The 18,764-nt window shown below is 41.0% G+C and overlaps 1 protein-coding gene across 8 annotated transcripts in view; it reads left to right on the plus strand.

Annotated features, from left to right (window-relative positions):
- Positions 1 to 18,764, plus strand: part of JMJD1C (jumonji domain containing 1C) — a 138,005-nt gene that overhangs the window by 68,598 nt on the left and 50,643 nt on the right. For all 8 annotated transcript variants that reach the window (XR_014492749.1, XR_014492750.1, XM_083364615.1 and 5 more), the window contains exon 3: positions 9,844 to 9,957. Coding sequence is in view for 6 of the 8 variants with exons in the window: in XM_083364615.1 (XP_083220741.1) it covers positions 9,844 to 9,957 (114 nt within the window). In the remaining 2 variants the exon portion in view is untranslated. The remainder of the gene's footprint in view (positions 1 to 9,843; positions 9,958 to 18,764) is intronic.

The raw sequence follows: 18,764 nt of genomic DNA on the forward strand, positions 1-18,764 counted from the left end.
CCTATTAGAAGTGATTCACATTTCAGTGCTGGCTATCAGCCAGCCTACAGATAAAAAGAGTTCCAGCTGGCTATTCATCTTGTTCTGTACCAATGCAATGGTATAGAACTGCAATGAAAGCATTGCTATTGGCAGTACAAATCAGTTTCCTAGCAGAGGTATATATAAATATTTTTCTCTTCCTATAGAGGTTAATAATAGCACATCCAGGTGGTATGCATTGATAAAGGTTCTGGTCTTACTCAGCTTGTCTCTTACTCAATTGTACTTTAGTCTTATGAACAGTGCCTACCAACACAAGGTCTTATTTTTTTTCATGGTGCTTGAACCAATATCTTTTTTTACTCCTGGTAATCTTCATATTTAACTGCACAATTAGAACATATTATTACAATCACTGTTAATTTACCTTTCCATAATATATGAAGTAACAAACTTCATATATTCAGTTTTCTTTAACAAGCAAAAGCTGTCCTATTGCTTTAAATCACCCTGACTACTTTCACTATAAGACAGGACACACTGTTAGCAGTAATACACTGGTTTTGTGGCTTTAAGCCAAGGTAGTAATTGAAGGCCATGGAGTGTTTGCTGATTGCAGTTCTGTGTACAGTTACAGCAGTGCAAAGAAGGGGGGAAAATCATCTCTTTTTTTTAAAGGGTAGATATAGATTGATTTGATAATTGCTGGTGGAATGTGTGTTGAAACATGGTGAGTGAAATAATTTATTGAAACTATGTAAGTACAAATGAAGCTATTCATATGTGAAGGCATGTATCCTAATGATTAGTAATCATATTTTAGAAATAATTCAGTGGTTATGCATACATTGTTATTCTAAATCAATACTTTTTTCTCATCAATTTTTACTGTTAAGCAGTTGCTTAAAATTATTGGAAAAGGAAGCTGCCACAACCCTAGTCTCTCTAACTTAAGATTTGTCCAAAACCTAAATTGGAGCCATTGTCATGCTGAGGATTCAACTTGGGATTCTCTATGCATAAGTTAAGATCTTATAGCAACACTATCTATAAAACAAAGCATTAATAAATGGTATTCCCTATATCAAATCTGAAGTCGAACAGACTTTCTAGGAAATTCAGAATTCTGTCTTATTTGTATATAATTTAATGTAGCAAAATGTAATGTCAATTCTGAACATTATGAGTGCAATATCAGCCTATTCTGTTCCTATTTTCCTGGGTACCTATTAAAGAGAAAGAAAAAACATAGCATCACAACCATTCTTCTAATTACAGAATGTAGAGGAGGGATATTTAAAATTGCTTGAACAAATCCATAAAAGGATCAGATATTTTAGGGTCATCAACCATAATATACATTTTTTATCTGAATACATAAGCAAAATATGGTGATTCCAAGGAAAGGGGAGTGGAAATAAAGGAAAACGTCAAGTATAAAAGATTTCTTTGGAAATTCTATGATGGTAGAGAGAAAAGAAAACATTGGTAAAAAATTTGTGCAGACAGAATGGCAGGATATGTGGCTTGCATGTGGCTGAGATAGGAGGAGGGAAGGGAAGACACTAAGATCTAGGATGAATAGAGTAGTGGAATAAGGCCACACTCGACCTGCTGAGGCCATAGAGCAGGGGTATCAAACTGCCGGCCCACAGGCCGGATGCATCATGTGGAAGCCACGCCCACCCCATTGCCGGCAATGGCAAAACAGTCCTGACACGTTGCGCGATGTCACATAATGTTGTGAGTTTGACATGTCTGCCATAGAGGAACAGATGTGCAGGCCATGCAGAGGACACAACAGCAACACCAATAGCACCATATATCTATGTTTTGAAAGAAGGAGAAAGATGGAATGATGTTTGATCCCTGCAGCCTTGTTCTAACTAAAATATGGAACACCACACAGAAACTTTTGCTTCTGCCAAAGTTCAGCTGATTTGGAACAGTTTATAGAACATCTAGAGCCTGATGTTTTTGTTCTCAGTTTAAAACAAAACACCTTTCCACTCTGTGTGTACTGCTTATGTGGGGTATAGGACTGACACTGGAAACTCAGATTCAAGTACACACTCAGCCGTAGAAGTTCATTAGATGGCCTTTAGCCAGTCTCCTTTGTAATCTCCCCCTTTCCAACTTACCTCACTGAATTGCTATGGGGATAAATAGGAAGAAGAAGCATTACTTTGAGATTCTAAAGGAGAAGTGGGATATAAACAAGAAAAGAAATAAGACTATCCCCGACCATAGCATTGGTCCCAGCCCAGAACCAGGTTGCCACCAAACTCCAGCCACGCCAATCATCTCTGAACTTGGACATCAGATTCTTGCACTATTAGTCCTAGTCAATTTAGCATGGGAACACTATTGAGTGTGAACTGGTCAAGAATCAGACAACAGCCACCAGTCTGACTATCAATTCATAACTGTTTTAGTACTGTAGTCACAAAAGGTGTCCACGCTATCAATGCAACAAAAGTTGAAAGCAGTGTGACAAGGACAGCAAGAGCACACTGGGTAAGACAAGGATTCTCATTACCAGAGCAGAAGTACACACCTCATTAAAATGATAAGAAAGGCACTTATCCAGCCTGCTCACTTAAGAGAAAAAGAACTTACTAAAACAAAAGGGGTCTCTAAACACAATAGTTTTGCCTATCACAGAGAAAATATTTCTTTACGTTCCAAGGAATAAAGAATTCTGCTAAATTGTTTAAAAACTTTTGGAGTATTATGTGGTGTATTTTTTTGTTTCTCATTCCCTTTCTCTTACAAAAGTAATCACATTTTTAAATTTGACTACATAATTTAATACATTGTTTTATTTTTCATTCTTCGTTCTTCAACATCTGGCTGTCTCTGCTAACTTAAGCTGTAAGGCATCTGAATCTGCAAATACATTTTCAGACCAGTATTTACAACTGCATCTTATTTTACTGTGCAGTAGTGCCAATTAGCTGGAATGAACTTTAAAATTTAGTGTATCTGTTTCCAAATATTGTTACTGAAAATAAAACCTGAAAAGGCTATAGCTGCTCCATCAGTTTTGAGAATAATATTCTTTCAGGATTTTCAAGTAGCATTGTATGACAATTTGGATTTTAGAAATTAAATTCCCTTTTACCTAGTGAAGATTTTTCTGTCTTGTTTTATAGCGGTCTTTCTATTTGGGATTATAGTATACATTTTTATCTTGTAGGTCTCATTTCTAATATGCTTTGGAGTAATTCAGGAAAGTGGACACTTGATATCTGGATTTTCTGTTTATAGATATTAAACTTGAGCTGTCAGTCTGCCTTTGTATGTAGTTAAAATTATGACCCCATGCTCTTTGGCCAGCCCGGCCATATGAATCATCAGTAATGTGACTATCCTGGAAGTGACTCCATCACCACCTGTGATGGGGGATTAGTTACAGTTCAGAGCACCGCCTCTTCCCTTCTTTCAACATGTTGTAAGCAGAGTGATTGCTTCTCATTTTGAAGCCTTTTTTCCTTCTAGGCCAGTATGTCTCCCGAAGAAAAAGCCTTGCTCCAGATATTTTCTCTCCTATGGATTTCTAGTGGATGGTTTCCTTGTATGTTTAGAGATTGCTTTATTATGTAAATGACCTTAGCAGAAATGATCATGACCTAAATCTGAGAAGGGGTAAGTGTTGCTATTAAAGCTGTTCTTATACACATACACGCACACACACACGCGCACACACACACACACACACACACACACACACACACACACACAAACAGTTACAGTCTGCACACCCAATCTCTAGCATTACCAGGAGAGGCTCTCATTTGTTAGAGTAATAACTTTTTTAAAAAAAACACCTGCATATTGTTTAATCTCATTTTTGTTGGTTGTAAACTTATTGAACACCTTTGGAAAAATCCACCATTAGGAAAACATGCTGGTGAACCATTTAAAAATGTGATTTAAATATTAGAAAGCATTTTCAATCAAATAAGATCTGTATTATATGTGTCTTTATTTCTAAATGTTATAGATTAATGCAAAACAATTTGAAAAGATTACATAACTAGTACATCATTCTGCACTTAATTCTGTCAAAAATATTTGGTGTCTATATCAAGTTTATCACTGAATTTAACCCTTTTGTAATATCTTGTTAAAATTCTAATTTGTTTCTCTTGATAAAACTTTCAAATCCCAATTTGTCAAGTTGTTATATTTTCTTACATTGGATTCAAATTTATTTAAATCAGTAAAGTATTTGTTTAAAGATTTCTAAAATACATCAGAAATAAGAATGGAATGTTTTTAAGGATATTTCTGAACAGATTTGAGTAAATAGTTCAGAACAATACATTTCATTGTTCAATAAGTAAATGCATTTCCGGTAAGAGAGGAAATGAAAATGGTATACTGTATTGCTGAAATGCAATGTGTTTAACGCATGTCTGTAGATGGGGACAAGCTTGAGCAGCTGAACTTAATGTTAGGAACTCTGGCTGATTTTTTAAAAACATTCCTTTCAAGGAATAATAATCTGGTCCTGGTTTTTTTTCCCTCATGAGAATGGAATTCAGTGCTGCATAGAGTCCCAAACAAGACACAGTTGTTCTTAGACAGTCTAAGTATAAACAGGAGGCTATTATAGTAATGTAGACCAGCCCCTAGGACTTGTATACGTAGTTCCTCCCTTTCCAGTATAAACCTGATGGTAAATTACAGCTTTCTAGCAGTTTTTCAGTAGGATTACAAATATATTGTAACAAATTATGATTCACAACAGTTCCTAAGGCCATTTAGCACTGTAGCTTGCAGAAATATAGGTGTGCATTTTGAATTAGACTTTTTATGTATTTAAATATTTTCAGGAGTAAAATTTACCAGAATACAAAAGTATGGATGATTTTGTTTAATAAAAACATAGCATACTACATTCTGTTTTCTATTGATAATATACCATGCACCATATGATACTTAAAACATTTCTAATATAACCAATAGTGCTGTGCTTAAGTTGGAATATATTTATAAATAACAACATACTAAAATGTATTTATAAACATGTATTTAATTTATTTCTATTTTGATATTGAACATGGCATAGATACAGTTGCCCATATAGGTTTTCCAGTTATCATTTTTGGTAAGCCTTGCTTTTTATTCAAGGACAACTAATGAATATGTATCTAGAAATGCAGTAATGAGGAAAAGATTTTTCCATAATTATCTAGCAAATTTAGCATTTCATCATTTTTAATTTTCTCTTTAACTGGCACCTCCAATTGTTTGACCCTTTTCATGAGAAAAAAATGTGTTTTTCACATTAAAAAATAACTCTCGAGAGAAAAACCAAACCACCTGATTGACTTCTGTAATCATCTCATTTTTTAAAATAATAAACTTAATGATAAAAATATTTTTTAATTGATAAGGAGTGTGTGTGTGAAGTATTTCAATATGGCACAACTTTTCTGTCAGTAAAAATTTAATTTCTAGACTAATATTTAAATATAAATGACCATGAGTTCATGAGAACAGTGAAATGAAACTAAAACACTGAAAAACACTTCAGCTTTGTCAGGGTCTTTAAACCATTAGTTTATCTGGAAAAGCTCTGAAAAACCTTACATAGGTCTTCCAGATAGGAATAATTGTTGAAGTTGGGAAAGGAATGAGCCAAAGGAACTTTGGAGAGTGTGGGATGGTAAGCCATGCTGTGAGAAGCCAAGGCAGGGGTCTTCAAATTTGGCCCTTTTATGACTTGTGGACTTCAACTCCCAGAATGCTGGCTGAGGAATTCTGGCAGTTGAAGACCACAAGTCATAAAAGGGCCAAGTTTGAAGACCCCTGGGCCAGGGAAATAAGTAGTTAATGCCATAGCTGTCTTAATTTTTGTGCTGCCTTGAAATAATCTTCAGTTACAGAATTTAAAACACTTTTTTTTCACATGAAGCCAGTAAGGCTGTTACATTCAGTTGCACCTCATAGTGAAAGCACAGTCTTTTTTTCCATGTGAAATGCAGCAAACAACCATGGTCTTATTTATTGATCTTTATCCTGAGATTATTTTCAGTAATTTTGTCAGACAAATTTTAGAATTACCAATTTTGAAATCCTTCCAAAGATTCAACATGTAACCTCCTCCTATAATTGGATATCTATCTTTAATTAGGCACATATATTTTAATTATGGAAAGAGCCAAATATATGCACTCCATATCTTGTAGGTGTGCTTAAAATACTAGATGGCAAGCTACTATTAAATAGCATTTAACAGTAAATACAATTTTAGAATTGTAGAGTAGTTAATAGTTACAAAAAATGCTTCAGGCTGGTTTTATTTTTTAATTCATCTGAGGAAACAATCACTTTACTAGGAGCAATATGATAGATTTATTTGGCTTGCAGATCACAGAACTTTCAGTCAATACTAATTTAAAATTATGGTTTTTCTTTTAGTAGGTAAAACAGAATATGATTATTTTGCTTAGACTGAACACCAAATGGTAAACTTCGTTTCATCCTTCAGGAACAAAACAACTGTACTTAAATTTTTGCTGAAACATTCCAAAATTACTGTGTTTAAGAACGGACCTCAAGTTGCCTCAATAGTTTAGTTCAAACCTTGAAACAAAATCACCTCAGAATACCCAGAGGACCATTGAAGGTAGAAATTGTTTTCCTGCAGGGATTATGTTACCAGGCTAGATAACATCAGTGCCTCAGTGTCCCATGCACTCATGGATAAGTCAGTCCTTGAAATTTTGTCTTGTTTTAAATCTTGGTTGGATTTTGGGACAGATCTTTCTCAGCCAGCCTTTTTGAGAGCAAAAGGGCTATCTGCTGGAGGAATTCAGCCCTGTATGGGGTTGAACCCAGGAGATTGCTTAAACCACAACCAGGAGTGCCACGATGGCAGTTGTTGAGCGAAGTGTCACATGTTGTCTTGCTTAAAAACCATTTCTCTCAACAACTGAAGATTCAAGTCTCAATTGTGGTCATTAGTCAAGGACTGCCTGTATATTTATCTCTTGGATTGAAGTCTGCTTATTTTGATTGAAGACTTATGTATTGTGTTTGGAGAGCTTTTTTTACATTTGTAAAATTGAGTTCCAGACAGGCTCCAGTTGGTATTGGCAGTTGTAGATTTCAAACAGCATATTAGCTTTGGGTTAACTGCCAGGCTTTCCCATATCACTTCTTCTATTATCTTTATTATCCCTGTAGAGCAGGGGTGTCAAACTCAATTTCATTGAGGGCCGCATCAGCATTGCAGTTGCCTTCAGGGGGCTGGCTTGGTGTGGCCAGGGTGGGCGTGGCTGGAATGCGTATGGCCTACTGGGTGGGAATGGCCAGCTCTACATCATTTGTGTCAAGGGTGCCTATGGGGGCCTGGGCAGGAGTGGGACAGATCTGAGGGTCTCTGGCAGAAGGAGATGAGACCAGGGAAGTGCCAAGGCATGGTCCACCGGAGGAGCTTCACTGTTCCTCTCAGGCCATGGGGGGCAACTGGACGGTGGCACGGAGGTCAAATGCCTAGCCCAGCCCTCAAGCACCCACGGCACTAAGCCCAGCCCCACTTCCCCAAGGGGGTGCCCAGCTGCATTCACCTCCTCCTCAAGGCTGCTGCTGCTGTGCTTGCTCTCCTTAGCCAGGTTGCTCATGATGGGTACGAGGGCAAAATCAAGAGGGAGGCCCATTCCCTCTCCATGTGAGGAGACCTGGCTTTGTATCCAAAGCTTCCTTAGCAATAGGGACACCCCCCAGGATAGGTCAGGAGGAAGGGGCAAGGGGATGGTGAAAGGGCAGCAGGGCAGGACTAAGGTAGGACTTCCCTCAGACCTTCCCTACTTCCTTCCTTCCAAAGAACAGAGTGGTGGGAAAATATTTGAGATGAGGGAGGGAGAAAAACAGGCAAGAAACACAGCTGGGGAAGTGTCATCCTTCGTGAGGAATGAAGAAATGCACCATTGTCTGGAAATGGCCAGCACATGGCCCTCGCCTACTTCACATTGGTGGGCTCTATGGGAGGGGATGCCATGAGCAGCATGAGAGTTGATGTTACCTGCGCAATGCTGCCCAGCCCCTAGCCTGCCCAGTTTTGGCAGGTAGTGGGGTGCTCTACTCATAGTGCCAAGAGGCTGAGCCGGGTGGCATGAATCTGAAGAGAAGCACAACGCTGCTCAACCCCTAGCCTGCCCAAAGTAGGCAGGGCCATGTGCTGGCCACTTCCAGGCAATGGTGCATTTCTTCATTCCTCACAAAGGGTGATACCTCCCCAGCATTCACCGAGGGGGCAGTGCCGACACAGCATGGGCCGGTCCTCACTGTTTTCAGATGGCCTCCTTGTGGAGCTAAGACTGAATGTATTTCAGCATAGATGACCACCACGAAATTGTACATTGACTCCTGGCCAACCAGGGCTGGGGCCAAGACAGCGGGGGCCATTCCCTTACTGTTTCCAGGTTGGCTTCGCGGACCACATGGAACCACTTCGCGGGCCGCATCTGGCCCCTGGGCCTTGTGTTTGACATGTCTGCTGTAGAGGAAATTCCCTTGAAAAAAATATGATTTTCCATTAAAGAAAAAAAAGATACTAATGCAATCCACCCAATCAAAATGGATGAAAGATTTCTACCATCTGAAGGGAAAAAAACCCTCATTTTCTGGGTTGATTAGCCAGCAAGTCTATTTATGCCTCTCTCTTTAGCTGTATAAAAATTTATTCCTTTTTTTTTAAAAAAAATGCTTTTTGCTACTTCCCTTGCTAAATAAGAACAATAAAATGTAGCTGTAAGTTGGAATATTTAATCCATAATAACATTGAAATGAAAGAAAAACCAGAGAAACAATAGAGACTTTCAGGAGAAAGGTTTGAAAATAAGATATGAATATGTTCCAATTATTTCACAAGGTCGGTCCTAGTAGTACTGGCAAATTTTGTCTGGATTTAGGTTCTCGGTAGGATCAAATGTGCTGCTTATTTGAATGGGAACTTGCTAGGGAATCCTAAAATTGTACAATAAACTGGGATGTTGAAAAAAGCATCTTGGAAAAATACAGTGACAACCCATTTCTTTATTGCTACTATGAAAACTATGGAAGTGTCCATAAAGTCACTAGGAGTTCAGTTTGATTTGCTTCTCAGCATTACTGAGCCTGGAGCCTCTCCTGTATAATGATGCACAGTGCACAGAGTGACAGAACAGAAACCTGTCGTCAGTTGCTTCACTATATGAGGATAGATTCTCAAGCTTGCAGAATTTGAGCTTAGCGTTTGAAAATAAGTATTAGTTAAATATATAGGACTCGTTGTGTTTTTTTTAGTAAGGTGGACAATGTGAAAGATTTTGGAGAGACTGGGGAAAAATGAAAAAACACAAAGAAACAACATTTCACAGCATATCTTATGAATATGTGGTGAAAAATATGGTGAATAATTGGTGAAAAATACTATGAATACATTTCATAGTATTCAAAGACAAACAGTATTAATTACCTCACTATAAATGAAGCTAGGAAATTTCTATTACAGTTTCCAAATTTGTGTATTTATTAGTATTAAAATTAACTTCATGAAATCTGTAGTTATTACTTCCTTGGATTGGCCCAACTGGGTGGTGTTCAACAAGTACTCCTGCTTGAGCAGGGGGCTGGACTAGAAGACCTCCCAAGGTCCCTTCCAGCTCTATTCTATTCAGTTCTGTTCTGTTCTAAGTACTGACTGATCAAAATTGCACAATCAGAATGAAAGTAGCTTGAGCTCCAAGCAAAATATTGTGTTGTAATAGATAATTGTTTTGTATTTATCACACAAAATAGAGCATAGCATATTTAGAACTTAAATGAGCAAGACATTTATATTCTTGTGTTTTATTTTGTCCGTAGATTTTTAAACCTTTGGTTGGGAAAAGTATATACCGTTCTATTACTGCAGTTGAATTTCTTGTGGACAAACAGCTGGATTTCTTACCTGAGGATAGTGCCTTTCAGCCCTATCAGGTAAGAGTTATTAAATCTAAATTACCTTAATTAAAAACATTTAACATGTCTTCTGTATTAGTACTGAGAAATTATTTGTAATCATTAGAGACTGGAAGTACCGTGTTCCCCTGAAAATAAGAACTACCCCGAAAATAAGAACTATCCTGATTTTGGGGGGTAGGCCTAATATAAGCCCTACCCCAAAACTACGGTAAGCTCTAGTTAGGACCCTGCCCACTCCGTCCCACCTTGCTGCTGCAGTGGGGCAGGAGGGTGCGTGCCACGCCACTGCCACCACAACGAGGCAAGAGGGGAGGAAAAGGGAAGGTTGTTGAGCAAGGAATGGCCTGGCCGGTGTGTGTGTGAAGTAAGCAGGTGCATGGGGCACCGTGAGGTGAGGCAGGTGTCACAAAAAATATAAGACATCCCCCCAAAATAAGACCTAATGCCTCTTTTGGAGGCAAAAATAATATAAGACCGGGTTTTACTTTTGAGGAAACGTGGTATGTCCTTTCAAAAGGAATAGAATACAATAACAAAGTTGGAAGGGACCTTGGGGGTTCTACTAATCCAACTCCCTGCTCAGGCAGGAAATTCTATACTATTTCAGACAAATGGTTGTCCAGTCTCTTCCTAAAAACTTACAGTTTTGGAACATTCACAACTTCTGGAGGCAAGTTGTTTCACTGATTAATTGTTCTAACTGTCAGGAAATTTCTACTTAGTTCTAGGTTGCTTCTCTCCTTGATTAGTTTCTATCCATTATTTCTTGCCATGCCCTCAGGTGGTTTGGAGAATAGCTTGACTCCCTCTTCTTTGTGGCAACCACTGAGATATTGGAACACTGCTATCATGTCACCCCTAGTCCTTCTCTTCATTAAACTAGACATACACAATTCCCGCAACCATTTTTTGTATGCTTTAGCTCCAATCCCCTGATCATTTTCTCTGCACTCTTTCTAGAGTCTCAACATCTTTTTTACATCGTGGTGACCAAAACTGGATGCAGTATTCCAAGTGTGGCCTTACCAAGGCGTTATAAAGTGGTATTAACACCTCAGATGATCTTGATTCTATCCCTCTGGCTAATGCAGCCTAGAACTGTGTTGGCTTTTTTGGCAGCTGCAGCACACTGCTGGCTCATATTTAAGTGATTGTCCAATAGGACTCCAAGATCCCTCTCACAGTTACTATTATTGAGTGAGGTACCACCTATACTATACCTGGTTTTTCTTGTTTTTTCTATCAACTTCCAAAAGTTGATACTTTTGGAAAATAGTATTGTTTATTTATTTCCCTTCTTTATTATTTTTATAAATAAATTGGCAAATGTAGCTAATATTTCTTCCTTATCCTATTTTTCCCACAACAACCCTGTGATTTGAGGTGAGCTGAAAGTGACTGGCCCAAGGTCACCCAGCTAGCTTATGCCTAAGACAGGACTAGAACTCATAGTTTCCTGCTTTCTATGTTAGAGCAGCTTCATTATAATATACACATCTATATTTAAAATATTTTTGTAATTCTTTTAAATCTGCTTTGATCTCAGAGGTATAATTTTAGAAACAAATTTGTAGATAGGTCGCAAATCCCCCTTGGTCAGAACATGTGCTACAAATTCAGTGGATTATTTTCCACAAGAGCACAATTTTAGCTCACAAGGTACTTTTTTATATTTGCCATCAAGAGTAGCTATTGTGAGGGCATTAAAATGTGCTAATATTACTACTCTTAGGAATTAGGAATTGTTTTTTTAATTTAAATTTATTAGCAGCCTAAAGTATAGATCTTGAATACTTAAACACATTCCTGGATAGGGCAGATTGATCTAACTGGCTTTTCAAATCTCATTAAGTTCATCTGGAGTTAATGGTGCTCAGTTCATGGACACTCTTCTAAACAAACACTATATTCTATTTGTCATAGCAACATTTTAAGAGAGTCAGTTCAACTGCCTCTGTTTTTATGAGTTTAATGTGAGGGCACTATGTAAAATTAAGGGACCGATTTCTTCCCTTGAAACTCATTAACTTTTGCCCACATTTAACTGATTTTTCCTATTGGCGGAGGCTAGGGGGAAGAAGTGCAGTGATGATATTGCATCACACCTGCAGCTTGGAGGCTAGTAATTCTGGTTAATGTGGGTTATGTTAGACTGTGCAATAAGGTGAGTGACATGGTTCAGATGTATGATTACATCAAAACTATAAATTTGGTAACGTTGACCAGGTCAATACTATAATTTTCAGGAAAAAAATCTTGACAATTATTTATTTGAATAAATATAAGTGTTTTATGGGAAAAGAAAAGCTTGGTTTTTTTAATTGCTAAGAAATTAAAAACAGCAAGCAGAGTGGCAGTAAATGTACAACTTTCTCAATGGAGGGAAGTAAGTATTCATGCTAGTTGATTAATTCTTTTTTATCTCAAGTTAATAATTTTTCAAAATTAAGTATGAAAATATGAAGTAGTTTTTTTCCCCACAATCCTTTATTTTCCCTTCCTGACATTGTCCGTAAATTAAACTTCTCGAATTGCATCCTTTTTGCACAAATCCTGTCTCCCATTTGCATTTAGGCGTAGAAAAAAGTTTCCACTGGTAATAATGAGAACTTTTTTTAGCCTGACGACCTACAGGCATTTGAAGAAGCGAAGCAAATATTTGCAAAAAAGATCAAATCACGTGAGAGTTATGTCTTTCACGTGGAAAGCTTTCTGCTCTTGTTTCAGTTGTAAGTATAACTGTTGCTCTTGTGATAGTGGAAATAGGAGTGATTGACTGAAGGCAGGACAAGAAGCAACGAACCAAAGAGAGAAGCAACCTAGAACTAAGGAGAAACTTCCTGACAGTTAGAACAATTAACTAGTGGAACAACCTGCCTCCAGAAACGGTGAATGCTCCCAACACTGGAAGTTTTTAAGAAGAGACTGGACAGCCATTTGTCTGAAATGGTTAGACTAGATGACCTCCAATGTTCCTTCCAACATCATCATCATCATCATTACATGCCATGAAGTTGTTTTTTACTCCTAGCAGCCACATAGATTCTCCAGATTCTTTCAAGTCTCTCAATGGTGTACTCATCATTGCCGGAGTAACCACCTTGTTGTTAGGTTAATCTATTATACTCTTTTTCTTCCATTTTTCCCAGCATTAAAGTCATCTTCAAAGAGCTAGGTCTTCACATAATGTGTTCAGAGTAGGATAATTTGAGCCTGTTCTTTTGTGCTTCAAGTGAGAATTCTGGGTTATTTTGTTCAATGATCCATCAGTTTGTTTTCTTAACTGTCAGCAGTATTCTCAAAAATCTTCTCTTAACACCAAAATTCAAAGATGTCAATGCCTTTCCTATTCTGCTTCTTTAAAGTCAAACTTTTGCTTCCATAGAGTGTCACAGGGAACACCAAGACTTGCAGAATTCTGAGCTATGTAGGTATAAACCAGAGGTAGGCAACCTTGGCTCTTTTATGACTCATGGACTTCAACTCCCAGAATTACTGAGCCAGCATAGAATTGAAGTTCACAAGTCATAAAAGAGCCAAGGTTGCCTACACTGGTATAAACCCATCATAGGATTTGAATATCTTTTCCAAGGCCTACATGGTGCTCAACCAAGTGCTAGTCTGCAGCATATTTCTTGACTGCTTGTTCTTTTACTCTTGATGGTTGATTGTAAAAGACAGATTCTATGCACATTTTTGATACCTTCATTGTCCATTCTAAGGTTGGTTATTGTACCTCTTGTCAGTTTGGCTAATTTTGGTCCCATCTTTCATTGTGTTATTTGATATTTAGTGTTAGGGCTTGCAGATCCTTTGCATTTTTAATTATCAGGATAGAATCATCAGCATGATGCAAGTTATTGATATTTCTTCCTTCAGTTTTAAAACTCCTTGTTCAGGAATATCTGTTAAGTGTTTTCCAGTGAATCCGGTCTGTCAGAGCAACCTGGTGTACCCAAATATGGGACAGAGCATACTCTTCCTCTTTTGCCATTCAGCCCCAATCTAGGAGCCTTCACAGGCAGTCGCTTCTGCAACAAACTATTTCTGTGTTAAATTTAAATTTACCAACAAAGAATTAAAGGGAGTCTACTATAGCTATTTTTAAATAGCTGTACTAGTCTCCATTTAATTCTTTGTCGATAAATTTAAATTTAACACAAGTGTCTGTTAAATAATAGCCACTGTAACCTCACTCTTTTTATTAGAACCAGTCATATATAATCCTGTGAGATATTGAATTGGATCTGGGGTGGCAGTGGTGAAAGGAAAACGGAGCATTGGAGGTTTATGATATAGATTTGGGCTTTATTGGTTCAGGCATATCATAGAGTACTATATTATATTACATTTATTAAATTTATATGCATAACAATACACATGCCCTTTTTCTAGCCAAACTCCCTTTTCATTTTTATTTCTACTTTGCCTTTTCTCCTTATCACAATGAAGTGATTAGTAGGAGTTTTGTGGTTGTATCTGGTGAATGACTCATCACCTCCAATGTGCTGCAGTGTGACAATTGTGACCTGAGAGGGAGGCAAGGAATAAGGAGAACAACATTCAGTGATGTGTAAGATTGTTCTGTTTATTGCTTACTGCTGCTGTTTTCATGTAGAGATATAATTACAAACTGAATAGCTGATTTGAATAGAGATAGCTGGTAGCACATCGTCAACCATCTGTTGAGTATGATTAAGGCCCTATATTTCTGATGGAGATTGATGGGTCTGGAGCAGCATGCTAAATACTTAGTTCTTTCCTTTTTTGATATTTTTATCATTCCAAGGCCCCAAAATTATGTGCTTCCATTAATTAAATTTCCATTTGCTATACAGTTTTATTTATTCCAATTTACAAAGCCCACCCATCAATAAACTCTGGATTGATGGCAAAGAGCTAAAACAAATAAACAGAAGAAAAACAGTACAAGCAATACAAAAGCATACAAAAACCATCATAGCTGAAATCACATCTGACAATAACATTGTGCTGGCTCTGCCTGGTGCCCATGCCTATTGGCAGAACCATGTTTTTGAAAGGCTAGCAAGTTGGGCCCACTCTAATCTCTAGGGTGATGTTTCAAATGATGGGTACCACAGCAGAAAAGCTTTCTGAGGTCCCACTAGATCAGAGCTTTTCAATCTTTTCACCCACTGTACCACTTTTAGGATATGGCAATAACCGAATACTACCAGTCGCCTAGATAGCAAGGTGTCAAAAACCTGATGACAAAAAAAAAGGAAAAAAGTGATGAAGTACAGGTAGTCCTCAACTTACAACAGTTCACTTAGTGACTGTTCAAAGTTACAATGGTACTGAAGAAAGTGCCCCCCAAGCCACAGCCGAGCAAGACACCTGCCTGCCCGCCCAGCAGCACTCTTCCTCCTGTCTGAGGTTTTCATTGTTCTGAGCATTTCTGTTGAGGATTGGCAGTGGGGGTGGGGTGGGGGGTGTTTGGTTTTTATTCCCCCTGTCTGCTGGGTGGTTGCAGCAGGTTTTGGTCACTTCACATGACCCTGGGACATTGTGACCATCATAAATATGAATCCGTTGCCAAGCATCTGAATGTAAATCACAAGATCGTGGAGATGCAGTAACATTCCAGCTGATCGGCGCTTCTTCTGGGCTCAGTAGAAGTGCCAGGATCAGCGCCTCACTCCAGCTGGAGCCTGGCGCTGATCCTGGCGCTTCCGCTGAGCCCTGCAGCTCCAGCCATCTCTTGCTCAGGCTTGTGCAGTGCTGCCACTGGTTCAGCTCATTCCCCTCCCCCGCTACCACTTTTCTAGGATGGTCGTGTACCACCTGCCAGGTGCCAATGTACCACAGGCGGTACCCCTACCACTGGTTGAAAAGCCCTGCACTAGATGATTCCCTAACTGATGGGACTTGCAGAATGACTCTCCTGCTAGATCTATTGGGATGTGATTGGGCAGTGCCTCAAAGAACACATGCCATGTAGGGGTTTCTAGGTCATTACCAGCAGCTGGGATTGGACCTGGAAGGCAACCAATGCAGTTTTCATCATTTTACAATTCTTTTGTGTAAAGGGATTATATCCTGCTTTTTGTGTGTGGGTATATCTGAGTCAGCATTGACTCCTGGCAATTGTCTGGACTAGTTCCTGTAGGTTTATTGGTAAAATTTTCACAAGTAGTTTATTGTTGCATTTTTCTAAAGTCTGAGAGAATGTGGCTGGTCCAAGATCACCTACCTGGTTTTATCCCTAAAGTGGGATTAGAACTCACTTTCCTGCTTTGTGGCCTGATGTCTTAACCCAGTGGTGGCAAACCTTTTAGAGATCGAGTGCCCAAACTGCAACCCAAAACCCATTTATGTATTGCAGGGTGGGAATGCCCCTCTGGGTGGGCGTGGCTACGGTGATCATGGCAGACTGGGTGGGTGTGACCAGCTCGATGTTGGGGGGGGATGCCTGTGAGTGCCAGACAGGGTAGGGCAGTGGGCACGAAATTGTCTTGCTCAACTGATGGCTTGGTTACACCCCCTCCCAAACGTTGCCGTCTCACAAAAGCAGGATGAAAACTCCAAAAAGCGACAAGGAAAAAAAGTTAAAACAGAATAGTCTGTCACAATGGTTTTCTTCCCTGGGGCAGGTGGGGGGACATGGGAGAAGCTCCTAAGCCTGACAGCTCTTCTGAGGAGGGGAGGAAGACAGTGGAGAGGGGCTGTGCTGGGATTGGGGCTCCTCGTGCCTTCCACTGCCTGCCTGCACTCTTCTGCCACAGATGCCGCAGCTCCACTTGCCTGGCAGGGAACGCACATGGGGCTGCTGCCTTGCTTGCCATGCCAGGGCTAGGCTGGACTGGGCTGGGTGCAGAGCCTCCTCACGGCTTCTTGTCCCGCAGACATCGGGAGCGCCCACCCTGTACCCTTGGGCAGCTGCCGCTGTCCAGCGCACTCCACCCTGTCCCCGGGCGTGCCAGGATGCCTCCCTTCGGGCTACCTCAGCCTCTCCCCCCCCTTCCAGGTTGGGACTGGTCAGATTCCCCCCGTGGGCAGCACTGCGCCTGTCCCCAGCCAGCCCTCCCCCTCTATCCTCCTCCTGCAGGCAGACTGCGGCTTACCGAGCTGGGCAGTGCCTCTCCCCACACACGTCCTCAGGCGGAAGAGTCGGGCAGCTGCAGCTCTCGCTCCCCTCCAGCTTCCATCTGCCTGAGGCCCGAGCTTGGTGCACCCGGCTGGCCAGCAACGGGCTGGAGAGCGCAGGACGGCGGCAGCTGGGCCGGGATGAGGGGTAGGTGGGGTGAGCGCTCCCAATGTCCACATTGGAAGAAGAAGCATGGAGGCTCCGTACCGAGTCCAGCCCACCCCCAGTATGGCACAGAAAGTGAGGCAGTAGTCCCACGTGCGTCGGACCAAAGCCTTGCAGAGCGCCCTTCTCCCGCTGCCCCAACCTGGTTCCTTACCTCTGCCCGGCTTGTTCCGCGGCCTCATGGCAGTGGCATTGGACAGGAGGTGGCAAATGGGGCTTGCTGAGGATTGAGCCATTTTTGCCGTCGCCACCACCCTCAAAGACGGCAATCATCAGGGCCCTGTCACGGGAGGACTCAGGGCTGCCGGGGTCCATCCCTATGAAGCCCAACTTCTTCAAGCCCGAGCTGCCCAGATAAACACTCCCATTACGCAACTTCTGCAGCAGCGGCGCAGAGGCCAATCGCGGGCTCAGAGCGGGTGCAAGTAGAGCATCCGCACAGGGTAGTGGTGCTGCTTGGGGCCGGAGCGGAGCCAGGCGGAACTGCAGGGTGGCGGCGTGGAGGCTGATCGCGGGCATGAGTGGGACAGCCACGCAAGGCACTGCCCGGGGCCGGAGCGGGGCAGCAGCAGCGACAGCTGGGTCGCTTTGGCCAAAGCAGCAGCAACGGCAGCAGCACAGAGGAGGCGAGTAGTGGCACCCACAATCTGCCCGGCCTCACCTCCGCCTGCTTTGCACAGCTCCTCCTGGGGCCCCCACACCCACCATTAACCCTCCCGCCACCATGCAGAGTAAGGTTGCCACCCCTGTCCAGATGCCCTCGCCTCCCCCAAGCGGTTTTTTTACTAACCTGCCTTTCAGCTTCATTCCATTTCTCCATTAGCTTCTCAGCCTTCGCCACGTTTGTGGCACTATTGGTTAAAAAAAAAAGTTCCATGAGACTTTCTGACTTGTCGCGAGATCTCGCGAGAAATTAGAAAGTCTCATGGAACTTTTTTTTTTGTCCCAAAAGCACGTGGCAACGGCTGAGAAGCAAACGGAGAAACGGAATGCAGCTGAAAGGCAGGTTAGTAAAAATCCGCTTGGGGGAGGGGGGCCAGCAACTTACCTTGTATGACTTTGGCAGGTGTCTGACTGGGGGAAGGAAGCAACAGGCCCTGCCTCACCCCTTGCATGGAGCGCCCTGCTCCTGCCGTTCCCCCCACCCCATGGCACCTTTTTTCCAGCTCTGATGCGTCACTTGCTCCGCTGCTGTGTGGGACTGAAAATAAAGTTCAATCAAGCAATTCCAACTTTACGAGATCTTTCTTTTCCCACGAGAAGTTGAAATTGATTGATTGAATCTTTTTTTTTTGTGCATGGCAGCGGAGCCCTAGGACTGGGGCAATGGCATGCATGCCCACAGAGAAGGCTCTGTGTGCCATAGGTTCGCCACCACAATCTTAACCACTACATCAACTGACTCCCTTTATTTTGGTTAAATTTAAAATTCCTTGCAAAGTGAACTGCAAATGGCAAATAAAGGATGATGTTAACAAAGAAGTTTCTTCCTGTTTCTATGGTATTCAAGAAAAGATTGGACAACTATTTGTGCCGGATGCAATAAGGT

The sequence above is a fragment of the Vipera ursinii genome, assembly GCF_947247035.1.
Source record: "Vipera ursinii genome assembly, chromosome: 5".
Taxonomy (NCBI): Eukaryota; Metazoa; Chordata; class Lepidosauria; order Squamata; family Viperidae; genus Vipera; species Vipera ursinii.